Source organism: Homalodisca vitripennis, chromosome 5, assembly GCF_021130785.1.
Source record: "Homalodisca vitripennis isolate AUS2020 chromosome 5, UT_GWSS_2.1, whole genome shotgun sequence".
Classification (NCBI taxonomy): Eukaryota; Metazoa; Arthropoda; class Insecta; order Hemiptera; family Cicadellidae; genus Homalodisca; species Homalodisca vitripennis.
Genome location: NC_060211.1, coordinates 74,528,246 through 74,542,417, shown reverse-complemented (window position 1 = coordinate 74,542,417; position 14,172 = coordinate 74,528,246). Strand labels below are relative to the sequence as shown.

The 14,172-nt window shown below is 30.4% G+C and overlaps 1 protein-coding gene across 1 annotated transcript in view; it reads right to left on the bottom strand.

Annotated features, from left to right (window-relative positions):
* Positions 1–4,207: 4,207 nt before the first annotated feature.
* The window catches only part of LOC124362376 (lysosomal aspartic protease-like), a 28,798-nt gene continuing 18,833 nt past the window's right edge, over positions 4,208–14,172 (bottom strand). The window contains exons 8-9 of the mRNA XM_046816815.1: positions 6,119–6,211; positions 4,208–4,417 (exon numbers count right to left, since the gene is read on the bottom strand). Of these exons, the coding sequence (XP_046672771.1) occupies positions 4,271–4,417; positions 6,119–6,211 (240 nt within the window). The 3' untranslated portion in view covers positions 4,208–4,270. The remainder of the gene's footprint in view (positions 4,418–6,118; positions 6,212–14,172) is intronic.

Genomic DNA, 14,172 nt, shown 5'->3' with positions numbered 1-14,172 from the left:
TTACATAAATGAAGATCTAAAACTTTTGAGTAAATGGTGTTTTTGTAACAAAATGAGAGTTAGTGTTAGTAAAACAAATTTTATAAATTTCAGTTTGGTTAAAAGTTTTGACTTCCTAACAAGTTTGGTTTACCATGTGCACGAATGTTTAAGAACAAATTGCAAGTGTGAAATAATACAGAAAAGTAATAATGTTAAATACCTAGGCGTTATTTTAAACCAAAACTTAAATTGGGAACCCCATATTTCTTCAACACATGACAAATTAAAGTTTACCATAAGAACTTTTTACTTCTTAAGAAATTTTTGTGACGTACAAGTATTAAGAATGTTATACTTTGCACTGGTCGATTCTCGTTTGCAGTACGGTGTTCATTGTTGGGGAGGAACTTATAAAAGCTACATTCAAAGACTAAGACTACACTCAAAACCATATTATTAGAATTATCCTTCGGAAATATAAACATGACAGGTCATATCTTCTATTTTGCGAACTAAGATTACTACCAATCCAGCATATGTTTATTTATAAAGTCTTGAAGATATTTTACATTAGAAGCGGAAATACCGGAACAAATTACCTTTTCTACAAAACAAGAAGTTGCTATAAACGAGTTTTTAGAGTGCCTAAAGTAAATAAATCGTTATTTAAGCATTCATATCAATACATTGGGCTAAAATTGTTCAATTGTTTGCCTTTTGAGATAAAAAATAGTATAAATTTAAAATTATTTTTTTATTAAAAGTTTGGCTTTTTTGTATTGATGATACGGATCTATTAAAACTTAAATTGTAAAGATATTATTAATTGTCAAATGTCAGCAGAATATATTAACATTACTATTGCAATTTAAATTAACTGTTTACCATGTAGTTTTGTGCTAGGATTTCAGTTATTTCCTATTTCTGTAATTGTTCATGTTTTTATTTTTTACAAATTTGTATTCATAATATGCTAAATAATAATACATAATATAATAGTATATGCTAATATAATATATAGGCCTAATAGGCTAAAAGTGCCAGTTTACATTTTTTGTACATTTATAAGATGAGTTAGTAATTTACTACAAAAAATACTTATTATTGTAATATATTATTAATTTGAATTATAACTATTGTAATTAATGCTGGTAGTGATAAAGTATATAACTTACAGAGTTTCGATTTTTTTTCTCTGTGAAATAATTGTTTCTTGCAAGCGCCACAGATAGCGAGTTTTTTTTCTAAGTTGACTGGACTCTTGTTTTTTAAGTGAATTTTGTTTTTAGTTGATTTTTAGGTTAGAGTTGGCCACACATACTTTTAATTGTGGTCAACTAATATACCTGTTTGTTAATTTTTTCTCATTATACTGTATATTTTATACTGTATGTTGTGAACTTTAAAGGAATAAATTTCATAATTTTATTATTTCAATAGTTTTAACTAAGTAATAATTAGGAATAAAGTAATAAGGTGAGATTGGTAGTCATGATTAAAGATTTCAAATAATATTTATTTATTTGAATGTGATTTTTCACTCAGGTTAGGTTCTTTCTCAGCTGGCAAAGTGGCAGTACATTTTCTTATTACATATAAATATTATCTTTGAAATAAATATGGCTCACTAACTTTTATTCTTAATGTACTATAAATTTAAATCGACTTTTTAAATGTATTTTATTGTAAAAATATAATATTAGATGGAAATAATTTTCATTGAGGCTTGATAATGGTCGCATGGTCTACCGAAATCGATTGTCCTTTTGCTCTATGAGTTGTTTATATTTAAGTAAAGGTGTGTTGAATAGTATGTCTGTGTAATCCCTACATATTTATATGCCAGTACACTAATTAAATTTTTGTTGGAGAAGAATATTGTGTTTTATTTAATTTACCAACCCTTAATATGCTAATAGTCTCAATATAACGTTATATTGTATTTCGTAATTTTCAGATCATATCAAGATGCCGTACACATATATAATAAAAGTTTACCCAAAAATCTCGAAGTGCAGAGGCGATTAAAGAAGCTATTCTAGCTGTAAAACGAGATAAGATGATTTTTTGATATTTTAAAAATGCAGTTCTAGATAATCAAGAGTTTCCAGCTCATACAATTTACAATTGTGACGAAACAGGTCTACTAACATTCCAAAGTAGACACTCAAAGGTTTTCGCTTTAAAGGGAAGGAGGCAAGTCGGAGCGATAACTTCGGCAGAAAGATACTTACTTTCGACATTTGAATTTTGCATGTCGGAGGGAACTTTCATTCCTCCCCCAGGCTGAGCTTGCATACGGTGCTCCTTCAGGATCAAACTTTACATGTACTTCCAATGGCTGGATGCAAACTAATATTTTCTTGAAATGGTTTGATACTTTTTAGAACATGTCAATACATTAAATTTGACCCAATAAATTAGTTCGAAGTGAAAGAAGAAAGACAAAAAATGCTACTCAGCATTTCTTCAACCAGAACAAACGTAAATGGAAAAAAACAGCTAATGATCCTAGCAGTGAATATTTGGCAGTTCACGGACACGGTGGAGTAGGCTTAGTTCGAAGTATCTTTAAAGTAAATCCAAAACATATTACTCCTTTGCAAAACAAACTGTGATAAAGAAAAGACAATAGAATAGAAAAAGGGGGAGAATGGTAATCAACACCGACAGTCTTTACAAAAACGAATTAGAAGAAGAAACTAAAAAGTTACAGGATGAACAGTCAAAGAAAAGAAAGAAACAAGCTCAAAAAACGAAAACTCTACTAAAACAAAGAAACGAATTTGATGTCCAAGAAGCATCAGGAAAAGAGAAAGATGAAGAAGATTGCCTTTGTTTCTATTGCAATGAACCTTTCTCCAGATCTAAAGACAATGAAGGCCTGATCTTTCTGTAAGCAATGGGCCCACCATGAGTGTTCAGGGTTCGAGGAAGAGGATGATGATTTCCAGTGTGACTATTTTAAAATAAAGCAGGCCTAATGTGTAAACCTTTTCTTTCCATTTACTATTTAAAGGATAATAGTGTTGTCAATTCGTGCACTCACCCATTCAGGGTCTGGCCACTTTACCCGACCTGTGAGGGAAAAATTGCCATTCTGTATTTTTTTTTTAAACTGTTTAAAGTTAAATTAAAATGAGAGTTAAAATTAAACACTATATTATCTTAAACATAATGGCTTTAGTACATGTTGGTATTAGGTTCAATGATTTTGGTGATTCATAAGACATTGCAAAAATAAGCAAACAACAAACTCTAAGTGGCCACTTTGCCCGTCCCTCTATATAATTTTAAATTAAATTCCATTTAGGTTAAGAGCTAAGCTATTATAATTATATTACTTTTAAATCATAGAATGTACCGGGAGTTTATAAAACCCACATATTTTTATAATTTAACCCTTATTTTCAGACAGATAGTTGTGTGGGTTTACATTTTAAAATTTCTAGATTAGAATATAGGATCACTGATTTTGACACACTGTCTACTACTCAAAAACGTATTAAATTAAATCCCTTCACATGATTTAGGGGTATGGATTTCTTTTTCACCGCTACAAACTATCAGAAATGTTCTTTCGTTATCCGTATAGGACAACTTATCTAACTCTTCCTGTATAAACTGTTTACAAGTTACTCAAAATATTAGAAAACAGTTTCTGCGTACAAACACTGCCTTAGAGTTGGTTAATAACGTGCAACAGAAAAATGCATTACAAAATAAGGCTGGCTACAACTTTATGTAGGCCTTTTATAGACTCAGCGAAGTACAAAGAAACCGTTAAGACGTGATACACAGTATTGATTTTGAGGCTTATAAATTATTGCCTAGAAGTGATATTTCAAGGTTATACAAAAGATTACTTTTCTGCCCAAATATAGGGATAAGGAATTTAAACACATGTAAATTCTGGTTATGAATGTTACGATTTTGACAATAAGGTAAGGTAACAAGTGTTCTAATTCTGACAGAGAGAATGCCATTATACGTTTAAGACTGAAGAGGTGAAATCTTATAGTAATATAAGTAACGAGTATGAATGTAGTGAATAATATGGGCAACTCCAGTCTCAGCTGATGTGTTGGCTTCTGAACTCTATTCAACACAAATTGTTTATTTTATAAAACAGTATTATTCTGAAAGTGAGAGACATAGATGGTAATATACAATCTCTATTTTTTTGCTGATAAACTGATTTTGGGTCAAAAATGAGTACTATATCTATTACCTGTAGAACAGTTTAATTTTAAACCGAAACAGAGGTAAAATACAGATCAAACATTAATCACTTGGCAAGAGCAAAACCAACCTGGTTGTTGCCCATGTTGAACTGAGTGTAGTATTTGCGCATGAACGGATCTCCCAGGATGAAGAAGGGCGCATTTACTGGTACAAAACTGCTGATGCACGTCACTCCTGAACCAACTTTTATCTGAAATAGGTTGTTTATTGTTCAATATATTGTGCTGGAATTGATCAAAATATCTGGTAATAAAATACCTTAAGCTTACAGAATATGAAGTCAGTAGCAGTGAACTGTTCTAGAACATAACTATTCGCTAGAGTAAATAAGTATCACAAGTCACTGAATGATACAATTAAAACTTGCAAAGATGTTTTAATTTATTTTTAATTTGGTATTATTTCTAAATTGATTATTCTTGATCTAACAAGGACAATCGATATGATGCAATGTATTTTAGCCAAGGCTGCACAACAATTATTTTGTTCTGCGGACACAGTTCAAATAACTCCTCAAATTTAACAATTAAATCCCTATTAAACGCTAAAATTCAGAATATACTTTATAGACTAAATAGTGATGGGTAAAATCACAATACTCATCAGAAACAACTCTGTTTAATTATGTATCAATGCATATACGAGATAATATCAATGTATGTTCCATTAGAGTGTTAAACTATGTATATTACAAAAATTAAGTATAACGTACGCTTTATAGTCCTTATGAAGTGTTTCAATAATGAAATATTCCATCCGGCCCAGTCCGTTATAAGATATATTTCTCATATGGTCATTTTCTCAAAACGTCAATTTCAAGATGCATTATTAATTTAGATGTTTAATTCGAATCACTTTATAAGGACTCTAAACTGTACGTTGTACTTAATTTTCTTAATACACATGATTTCCTCGTAGAAATTTTTACCTGATTAAGTTACAATTAATCCGAAATTATATCTGTAAAATTTTAATTTCAGAGTTTTAATAATTGTACACTTTTCTAAATGGCGATCATCTTGAAACCTTAAGTGTTATGAAATTTAAATAAAATAGTAAATTTTGGTTTGTGTTATAAAATTCCAAAGATAAAATCTTACAAATCAATCTTTAAACTTTTATGTAATATGGAGGAAATTTCTTTTCTCTCCAAAAAAGAGAATAAACACGCACATGAATGTGTGTTTGTGTGCGTGTGTGTATATGTGTGTCAAGGTTGCACATACAGTACATAGGTTGTCATCCTTTCGTAGTTTTAGACTCTGGTGATCGGAGAAAATCAATTGGCCTATTTCCATTAAATCTGCCTGAAGCATAATAAATCGTTTTTCAAAGGTTTGATGGACTTGTTAATGTTTACGTTTACTTCGACTCACTATCTCCTTTCAAAAATGTGTAAAAACAATTCAAAATCTAAATACCACTTGGTAAAATATTATATTCAATTTAACTTAGAGAAAAGAAAAACTAAATCAAATTCCTTACTAAATAATATCCGTGTTCATTCTGCACATAATTGTCGTTGAAGTTGTAAAGTTTTAAAAGGTATGCATTCAAAATGTTTAAATATTAACTCCACAGTCATATCAGTAAAAACATGAAACAGAATGCAAAGATGATTTACTGTTATTATCTTCCTTTTCATATATAAATCAAGAAATAGGCATTGAGAAGTGAAGTACATAAACAATGTTTTTGAATAGTTGTAATGAAATGCTACAGAAAATCTTCATTGTTGCGAATTACGTATTTTAATCAGAAAATTTATTTTTTAGTCTATACTCTTTAACGCTATTGTATACATTTTGTTGTTTAAAGTTCCAATAATTCATTGTAAAATTCTTGTATTCTAGTATCAAATTATTTTAACTTTTTTAAAATGCACTGTTACCTTCAAAATGTAGTCTGGACCATTCATGACAAGTTTTTGGCCGCTTATAGATAAGAATACATCAGGGAATGAGTCTACTTTAGAGCAGTCAACCTGTAAATTTAAAAAAATTAATAATGAAAACATACTCAGTGTTATTCCGAAATTCTTGAATTTTCATCATTATACATTATATAACTACTGTCATATTAAAACTGTTAATCATTCCGGTTATTGCCGATTCTCTTAACCATTAAAAAAATTTTAACGCACACGATAAATTATTAAATTTATATATACCATAAATTATTAAATACCATTAAATATTAATACCAGGTCGTGGTTGGTAAATTTAGTGATATAATAAATAAATTTTGAAAAGTCAGAAAAGGGGGCAAAATAAGTTGAGAAAGTTAAGGCCATGGATTACTCATTCTATTTGTAGATGTATAAAACAATTTTCAGTTGCAGAATGATTTTAAATTAATAGAAATAATTGCAACTGGAAATAAGAACAGGCAAAAAATCACTACTATTCTAAAATGTTTGAGGAATGTCATGGGGACTCAAAGAACACCTGGAAGATAATTAATGAAATAACTGGGCAAATACCAAGACATAAAGATCCAATCAAATCTCTCATAGTAAATGGTAATCTAATTAGTAAGGATGTGGGAAATTAATTACGTATTTCTTATCGTTGTAGAGGGTATTTGTATTATAGAAACAATACCAAATAATTTTAATATTCTGAATTTAAAGACAAATTTTCATTGAAAAATTAAATGACATCTATGTTTTTAGGATATTTTCATGAAATGTTTAATAAGTGAATAAGTGTCCAGGAATAGATAAAATTAGTTCTGAACTAGTAAAAGAAACATTTCCTAAAATACGTGTATATTTAATTTAATTGTAAATTTAAATTCTTTCAACTGGAAACTTTTTTAGTGATACATACCCACAAAAGTGGCTCTAAACAGTTGTGCAACAATTACAGGCCTATATCACGTGCTCACGTACTTCTCTAAAGTAAAAGAAACCATTATGAAACACAAAACTATAGACTACCTGAACAGATTATTTTCAGTCACAATCAGTTTGGTTTTAGAAGTAAAAGAATACAAAATCTGCTCTAGTGTTATTTATTAAATATGTACCGGCAGGAATTATTTAAAATGAAAGATTCACGGCCCTATTTCTTGATATAAGGAGAGCCTTCGATACTGTAGTCCATACAGTACCACTGCAAAAATTGGAAGCCTCTGGAATTCGTCTATAGGTGCTTGGCTGGTTCGAAAGCTATTTATCAAATAGAACACAAATGTTTAAAATAAATTATGAAATCAGTGGATAAAGAATAATTAAATAGGAAGTGCCACAAGGATCTGTATTGGGGGCCATTATCTTTACTATACTTATCATGGACCTTTGCAATGGAACATTTGAAGGTAAAGTAACAGCTTTTGCGGATGATACTGCGTGGTTGATATATAAAGATCTCACGTCACTTAAATGGTGGTTCAACAAAAATAATATATATATATATATTATATAAGTAGATATATATCTGCCGGTTCTAGACCACTTTAGAAGAAAACAGTAAATCAATTTAAAATACGGTCTAATAAACCATAAATGAATCTGAGAAATCACGAATGAAAAAATAACCGAATCTATAGCTGTGTTACTGATAAATGAATCCAAGTAATCACGAATAACCGAATCTATAGCTGTTTGCTTCTAATTTCTTAAGCTGTTTTAATGTATATTACTAATGTTAAATCTCCTTAGAATCAATGTAAAATCTTCGAATTCTTAATATTTATTCTACAAAGTTAATTGTAACACATTCTTTATCTTTTATTGTCTTTTTCCCAGTAACAATCAAGTGTAATTTATCATTTTTATTCAATTCTTTTTTTCATCCAAATCAGTCAAAAATCTATTTGGTAAATGTACTTTGAAATCTTCCAATTCTGCTATGATTGTAAGCCCGAATTTATCTTTGATTTTCTCCAATGTCACAATTTTGTATTTCTTATTTTCTTCTAAATCAATTAATTTCTTATATTCTTTAAATCTTAGTTCACCAATTTCATTTAATTCCTTTAGTAGCTCTATTTATAAAGGAAAAAAAAATTATTAGTGATTTTCTAAATTCCAGTTTTATAGTGAATTTTCGATAAATATCGTTCCAATTATCAACTTTAAAGCTGAAAATCTACTGAATTATCTCTAATTATTGTAGATTTTTAGCTTTAAAGTTGATAATTTGAACGATATTTATCGAAAATTCAATATAAAATTGAAATTTAAAATATCTATAAATAAAATTTTTCCCATATAAATGAAGGGCGAAAAAATAACATGTCCATTTTGTAAGAAAGAAGTCCTAAAACATAACTAGGATCGCCATTATAATTCTAAAACTCATCTAAAAAACAAAGAACTTTATGAGAAAGAATTGAATTTTTTGAGGAATTGGGCTTAAGAAAATCAAATTGATGATCACCAAAACATGTACAGGGTGAGGCAGACCACCCGTACAGTACGTGTAGCGGCCAAACCAAACGAGGTAGATTATTCGTAACAACTTAAACCCCCCTATTTCCACCCCAAAGAATTTGGAGAAATTATTTTGAAATCTCTAAAACTCCCCAAAAGGGTAGTTTTTGGGGGGTAGGGGTGGTTTTTGGAAAATTTTCAAATGTAAAGGTATGTTGAGTTATACCTCATTTTAAAGGTATTTTTCACTGATTATTTTGATGCAAAAATTTTGAACCTATCTTGCCGCTTATGTACAGGGTACACCAAAACGTTAAAAAATCAGGGGTTTGTGGGTAAATTTATTGCAACTACCTGCACAAATGTAGAGAGACGATATTTTTATTCAAAACTAACGATGAGACGGCTTATCGAAAAATATCATCAAATGCCACCCTACCCCAAAATTTACACATTTTAAAAATACATAGAATTTTGAAATAATTAACAGCCCCAATCTAAAAAAAACTCAAATAGCAACCTAGGTTGTGTTGTACATCATTAGAAAGGTCTTTAAAAAATAAACATTTTCTACGTTTAAAGTTTGTCTCTATCTCCAATGGTTTCAAAACTGTGGTACAAAAATAGATTTTTTAATAACTTTACTCAAGTATTTATTATAAAAATTAGTGCAATGTGCAAGTAAAAAAAAGTTCCAACAGTAAACTGGTCTCTTATGTTTATGATTGAAAAAAATACTCTACCCAATTTTTAAAAGTCTTTTAAAATTTAAAAAGGTATTGGAACACCGTAAACTACAATGTCTTACGATAAGTGCTGAGTTCTCTCATGAAACAGGAAAATTACCCAGTTATTAAATTAGTAAATTTTGAATTATAAAAAGTTTTACACTTAAATTACACAAAATGTATAGGAGAAAACCTGTTGTTATTTAATCATTGATGTAAGTGCCATGGAAGGAAAGAGTATCCTGTCAATATTAAAAAAGATAAAAACTTCAAACTGGTTTTGAAAACAAATCTACCATGTTACAGCAGCATCATGGTAAATTATGAATATGACAATTATCAATTATCAAACTAAAACTAACAATAACCTAGTAACTGACCTCATGAAGAGTTAAAACCGGTGCTCAAACTGCAACCTATTGTTTTCCAGACAGAGTTCAATCCTTGAGGTGAAGCTATCTACAGCTCTCAATATCTCTTCTCTACTGATCGTGTTTATAGCCTCCCTTATCCACCACATCATGTCCTCTCTAGTTGTTGGTCTTGATTTATACAGTAGGTCTTTTAGTCTACCCCACAAGTAAAAGTCCATACACGTTAAATCAGGAGATCTCGCTGGGTAGTTCACAGGGCCGCCTATTCCAATCCATCTGTCATGGTATTGCTCGTTTAGAATCAATCGAGAATCTTCGGCGTAGTGTGCTGGTGCCCCATCGTGCATAAACCACATACGTTGTAAGACTTTCTCAGGGATTTCAATTAGAAAGTTGATATAAACTACTCGGTCTAGGCGATCGTCAAAGAAGAATGGCCCTACAATTTTGTCACCGGTAATACCGCACCAGGTATTTAGGGTCCAGTACCTTTGGTTGTCCACCTCTTGCATCCAGTGTGGGTTTTCAAACACCCAGTATCTCATATTGTGTCGGTTCACTTCTCGATTACTTCTAAACGTAACCCTCGTCACACCACAGAATGTTACGGTGAAAGTTTTGATTTTGTTGTAGTTTTTCTCGAGCCCACAAACAAAAGTTCATTCTATGAAGGTAGTCATCTCCATGGAGTTCTTGATGTAATGACATCCTATATGGGTGCATTTTATGATCGTGAACAATTCTTAAAACAGAGCTTTGACTCATACCAGAATCAAGAACTACTCTTCGTGTAGAATCATGCGGATTCAGTTTAAAGGCTGCCAAAACTTCGGGTGCCCTATCACTTCTCACGGGTCTAGCGAGTTCCTTTCCTTTGTTGTGATCAGGTTGAACATGACCTGTTTCACGAACTCGACTAGCAAGTCTTTGAAAAACGTTCCTGGAGTGATGTTCGCGGTCTGGGTAACGTTGGGCATAAAGAAGAGCGGCAGCTGAGTAAATTTGGAAACATCCCCCTAATACCATAAGCATCTGGAATTCCTCCTCATTTGAGAATGGCATATTAGAACAAACAAAACTTACACTACGTACTTAAAAAAAAATTAAACTAATATCTACCTCATACCACATGGTCACAATAACAACTGAATAGGGAGACAATAATAACAGAGATTAGATAAGAGACCAAGGAATTGGTTCCAAAATTCTTACAGGGACAACTCGTGTATTTGGGATTATTAAAACATGAACACCACGGTTAGATTGCTTTTGAAACATGTTACACTGATAGAAATCCTGTTTTTATTACATTATTTAAAAACAAATTAAACTTAAAAGTCCAACTTTTTTCCATTTTTTCATTGGGTTTTGATATTAAAATTCAAACTAACTTAGTAAAATTATTAAAAGATCTATTTTTGTACTACAGTTTTGAAACCATTGGAGATAGAGACAAACTTTAAATGTAGAAAATGTTTATTTTTAAAGACCTTTCTAATGATGTACAACACAACCTAGGTTGCTATTTGAGTTTTTTTAGATTGGGGCTGTTAAGTATTTCAAAATTGTATGTATTTTTAAAATGTGTAAATTTTGGGGTAGGGTGGCATTTGATGATATTTTTCGATAAGCCGTCTCATCTTTAGTTTTGAATAAAAATATCGTCTCTCTACATTTGTGCAGGTAGTTGCAATAAATTTACCCACAAACCCCTGATTTTTTAACGTTTTGGTGTACCCTGTACATAAGCGGCAAGATAGGTTCAAAATTTTTGCATCAAAATAATCAGTGAAAAATACCTTTAAAATGAGGTATAACTCAACATACCTTTACATTTGAAAATTTTCCAAAAACCACCCCTACCCCCCAAAAACTACCCTTTTGGGGAGTTTTAGAGATTTCAAAATAATTTCTCCAAATTCTTTGGGGTGGAAATAGGGGGGTTTAAGTTGTTACGAATAATCTACCTCGTTTGGTTTGGCCGCTATACGTACTGTACGGGTGGTCTGCCTCACCCTGTATAATGTAGAAAAATTACGAGAATTAAAGAAAAATTTTAAGAGGGAAAAGAAAAATTTCGAGGTATTTAATGATGAAAAAATTAATTCAATCGCTGAAAAATTGTCAATCGAAACTAACGATAAAACTAAGCTTGAAATGATCGAAGAAATTGATAAAACTCTTAACGAAAAAACTGAAAACATCATTGATGTCGAGGTTTTATCCTCTATACATGGGCTATTTAAGCAATACATTTTAACGAATTTAAACGATAATTTTATGTCAATTTACAAATATCTATCAATTATGAGGCCATAAATTAAAAGTTTAATAGAAAAATTTCAAGAGAATGTTAAAAATATGAAGGGCTATCTCTCTTTGGAATGTGAATATGAATGAGCTTTAGATATGAACGGTGAACCACAAACTTGTTCAATGTATTTTACAATGAAAGCTGATGAAATCTTCAATGTAAATGATTTTATCACTAAACAATTTAATAAATTAACGCATCGTGAACAAACAAATCATCCAAATAAGGGTTCTTGATGGACATTTAAAAGCTAGTTTTGAGCCTTAATAAACACGAAATGATGAACTCAGGATCATATATCGATTTACCTAAGAAAATTAAAGATAAAAAAGCTTGTATAAATATCAAAAATAAAGATGACTATGCTTTATTTATTCTATCCGATGCGCTATTGAAAAACCCGAGACTCATGTTGACAGATCAAAACAATATGAAAAATTTGTAAATGATGAAATATTTTCTGGTTTTGAGTACCCAATGTCCTTAAAAGATATACAATTATTTGAGAAACGAAGCTTCAATTCAAAGTATAAGTACCCTAAAATGTCAATCAATGTCTACAGTTTTGATGAAAATATTAAGGTTGTTCCAATGCAAATTTCTGAAAAATATGATAATGAATTAAACATTGACTTATTGTATTTTAAACAAGATGATAAATCCCATTTTGTTTTGATAACAGATTTAAGTAGATTAGCGAGTTCTCAATTATCAAAAAATGCTCACAAGATGTTCTTGTGTCGAAGATGTTTAAGACATTTCTACAAATCTGGAGATTTAACAGATCATTTAGAAATTTGCAAGCAACATGAAGTTTGTAAACCAATTATACCATTTCCAAGCCAAACAACTAAGTTTACTAACTATCAAAAGAAGTTTAATCATCCGTACGTTATTTATATGGATTTTGAAAGCATATTAGAGAAAATTCCGACATGCAAGAACAATCCACAAAGATCGACTACAACCAAGATTCAGAAGCATATTCCTTATGGTTTTACTCTATATTTAGTGTCGAATGTTACCAATCGCATGTATAAACCTATATGTTTTCGTGCTAAAAATGAGAAGGATTTATCAAACGTTCCTACAAAATTGTTTGAAGAGCTCAATAAATTATCGAAATACATAGCGAAAATATATAATTCGAAGAATATGAAACTAACTGAAGAAGAAGAAATTTTGTATCAAAATTCAAACGTTTGTCATATTTGTGAAACAGAAGGTTTTGATGGTGAAAAAAGATTAAAAGTAAGAGATCATTGTCATTTAACAGGTAAATTTCGAGGCGCAGCTCATTCATGCTGTAATCTGAATTTGAAATTTCCACAATATATTCCAGTTTTCTGTCATAATATGTCAAATTACGATACTCATTTGTACATAAAAGAGATGGCTAAACAATATGAAAATGTTGATTTGATCGCAAACACCGATGGACGATACATAAATTATTCTGTAAATTCAGGATATGGATATGAATTTGAAGATGATAAACCTAGAAAATTTATTAAGTTTTCGTTCGTAGATACATTTAGGTTCATGACGTCATCTATTGAAAAATTAGCTAAAAACCTCAAAAAAAGAAGACTTCAAACATACAAATCATTTTATACAGGATGGAAGAATATTGAATGAAATTTTAGCAAGACAGCCAAATGATGAAGATGAGACTTTTAAAATATTGTCAGGAAAAGGCATATTTCCTTATGAATTCATCGATAGTATTGAAAAACTTGATTACACAGAAGAGCTGAAAATTGAAGATTTCTATTCACTTTTGACAGATGAGAGCATATCTGAGAAAGATTTTCAACATTACTTAGGTGTATGGAAAAAATTAAAAGATAAAAATTTAGGAAATTACTCTGATTTGTACAATATCCAAGATCTACTATTGCTCGCTGATATATTTGAAGATTTCGGAAAATATGCTTAAATTGTTATAAGTTAGACCCTGCTCATTATCTGACTGCTCCAAGTCTCGCTTGGGACGCAATGTTAAAATTAACGAAAATAGAATTACAATTAATTAGTGATTATAATATGTATTTGATGATTGAAAAAGGCATTCGCGGAGGTATTTCTCAATGTATTAAAAGATATGTAAAAGCAAATAACAAATATTTAAAAGATTTTGATGAATCGAAA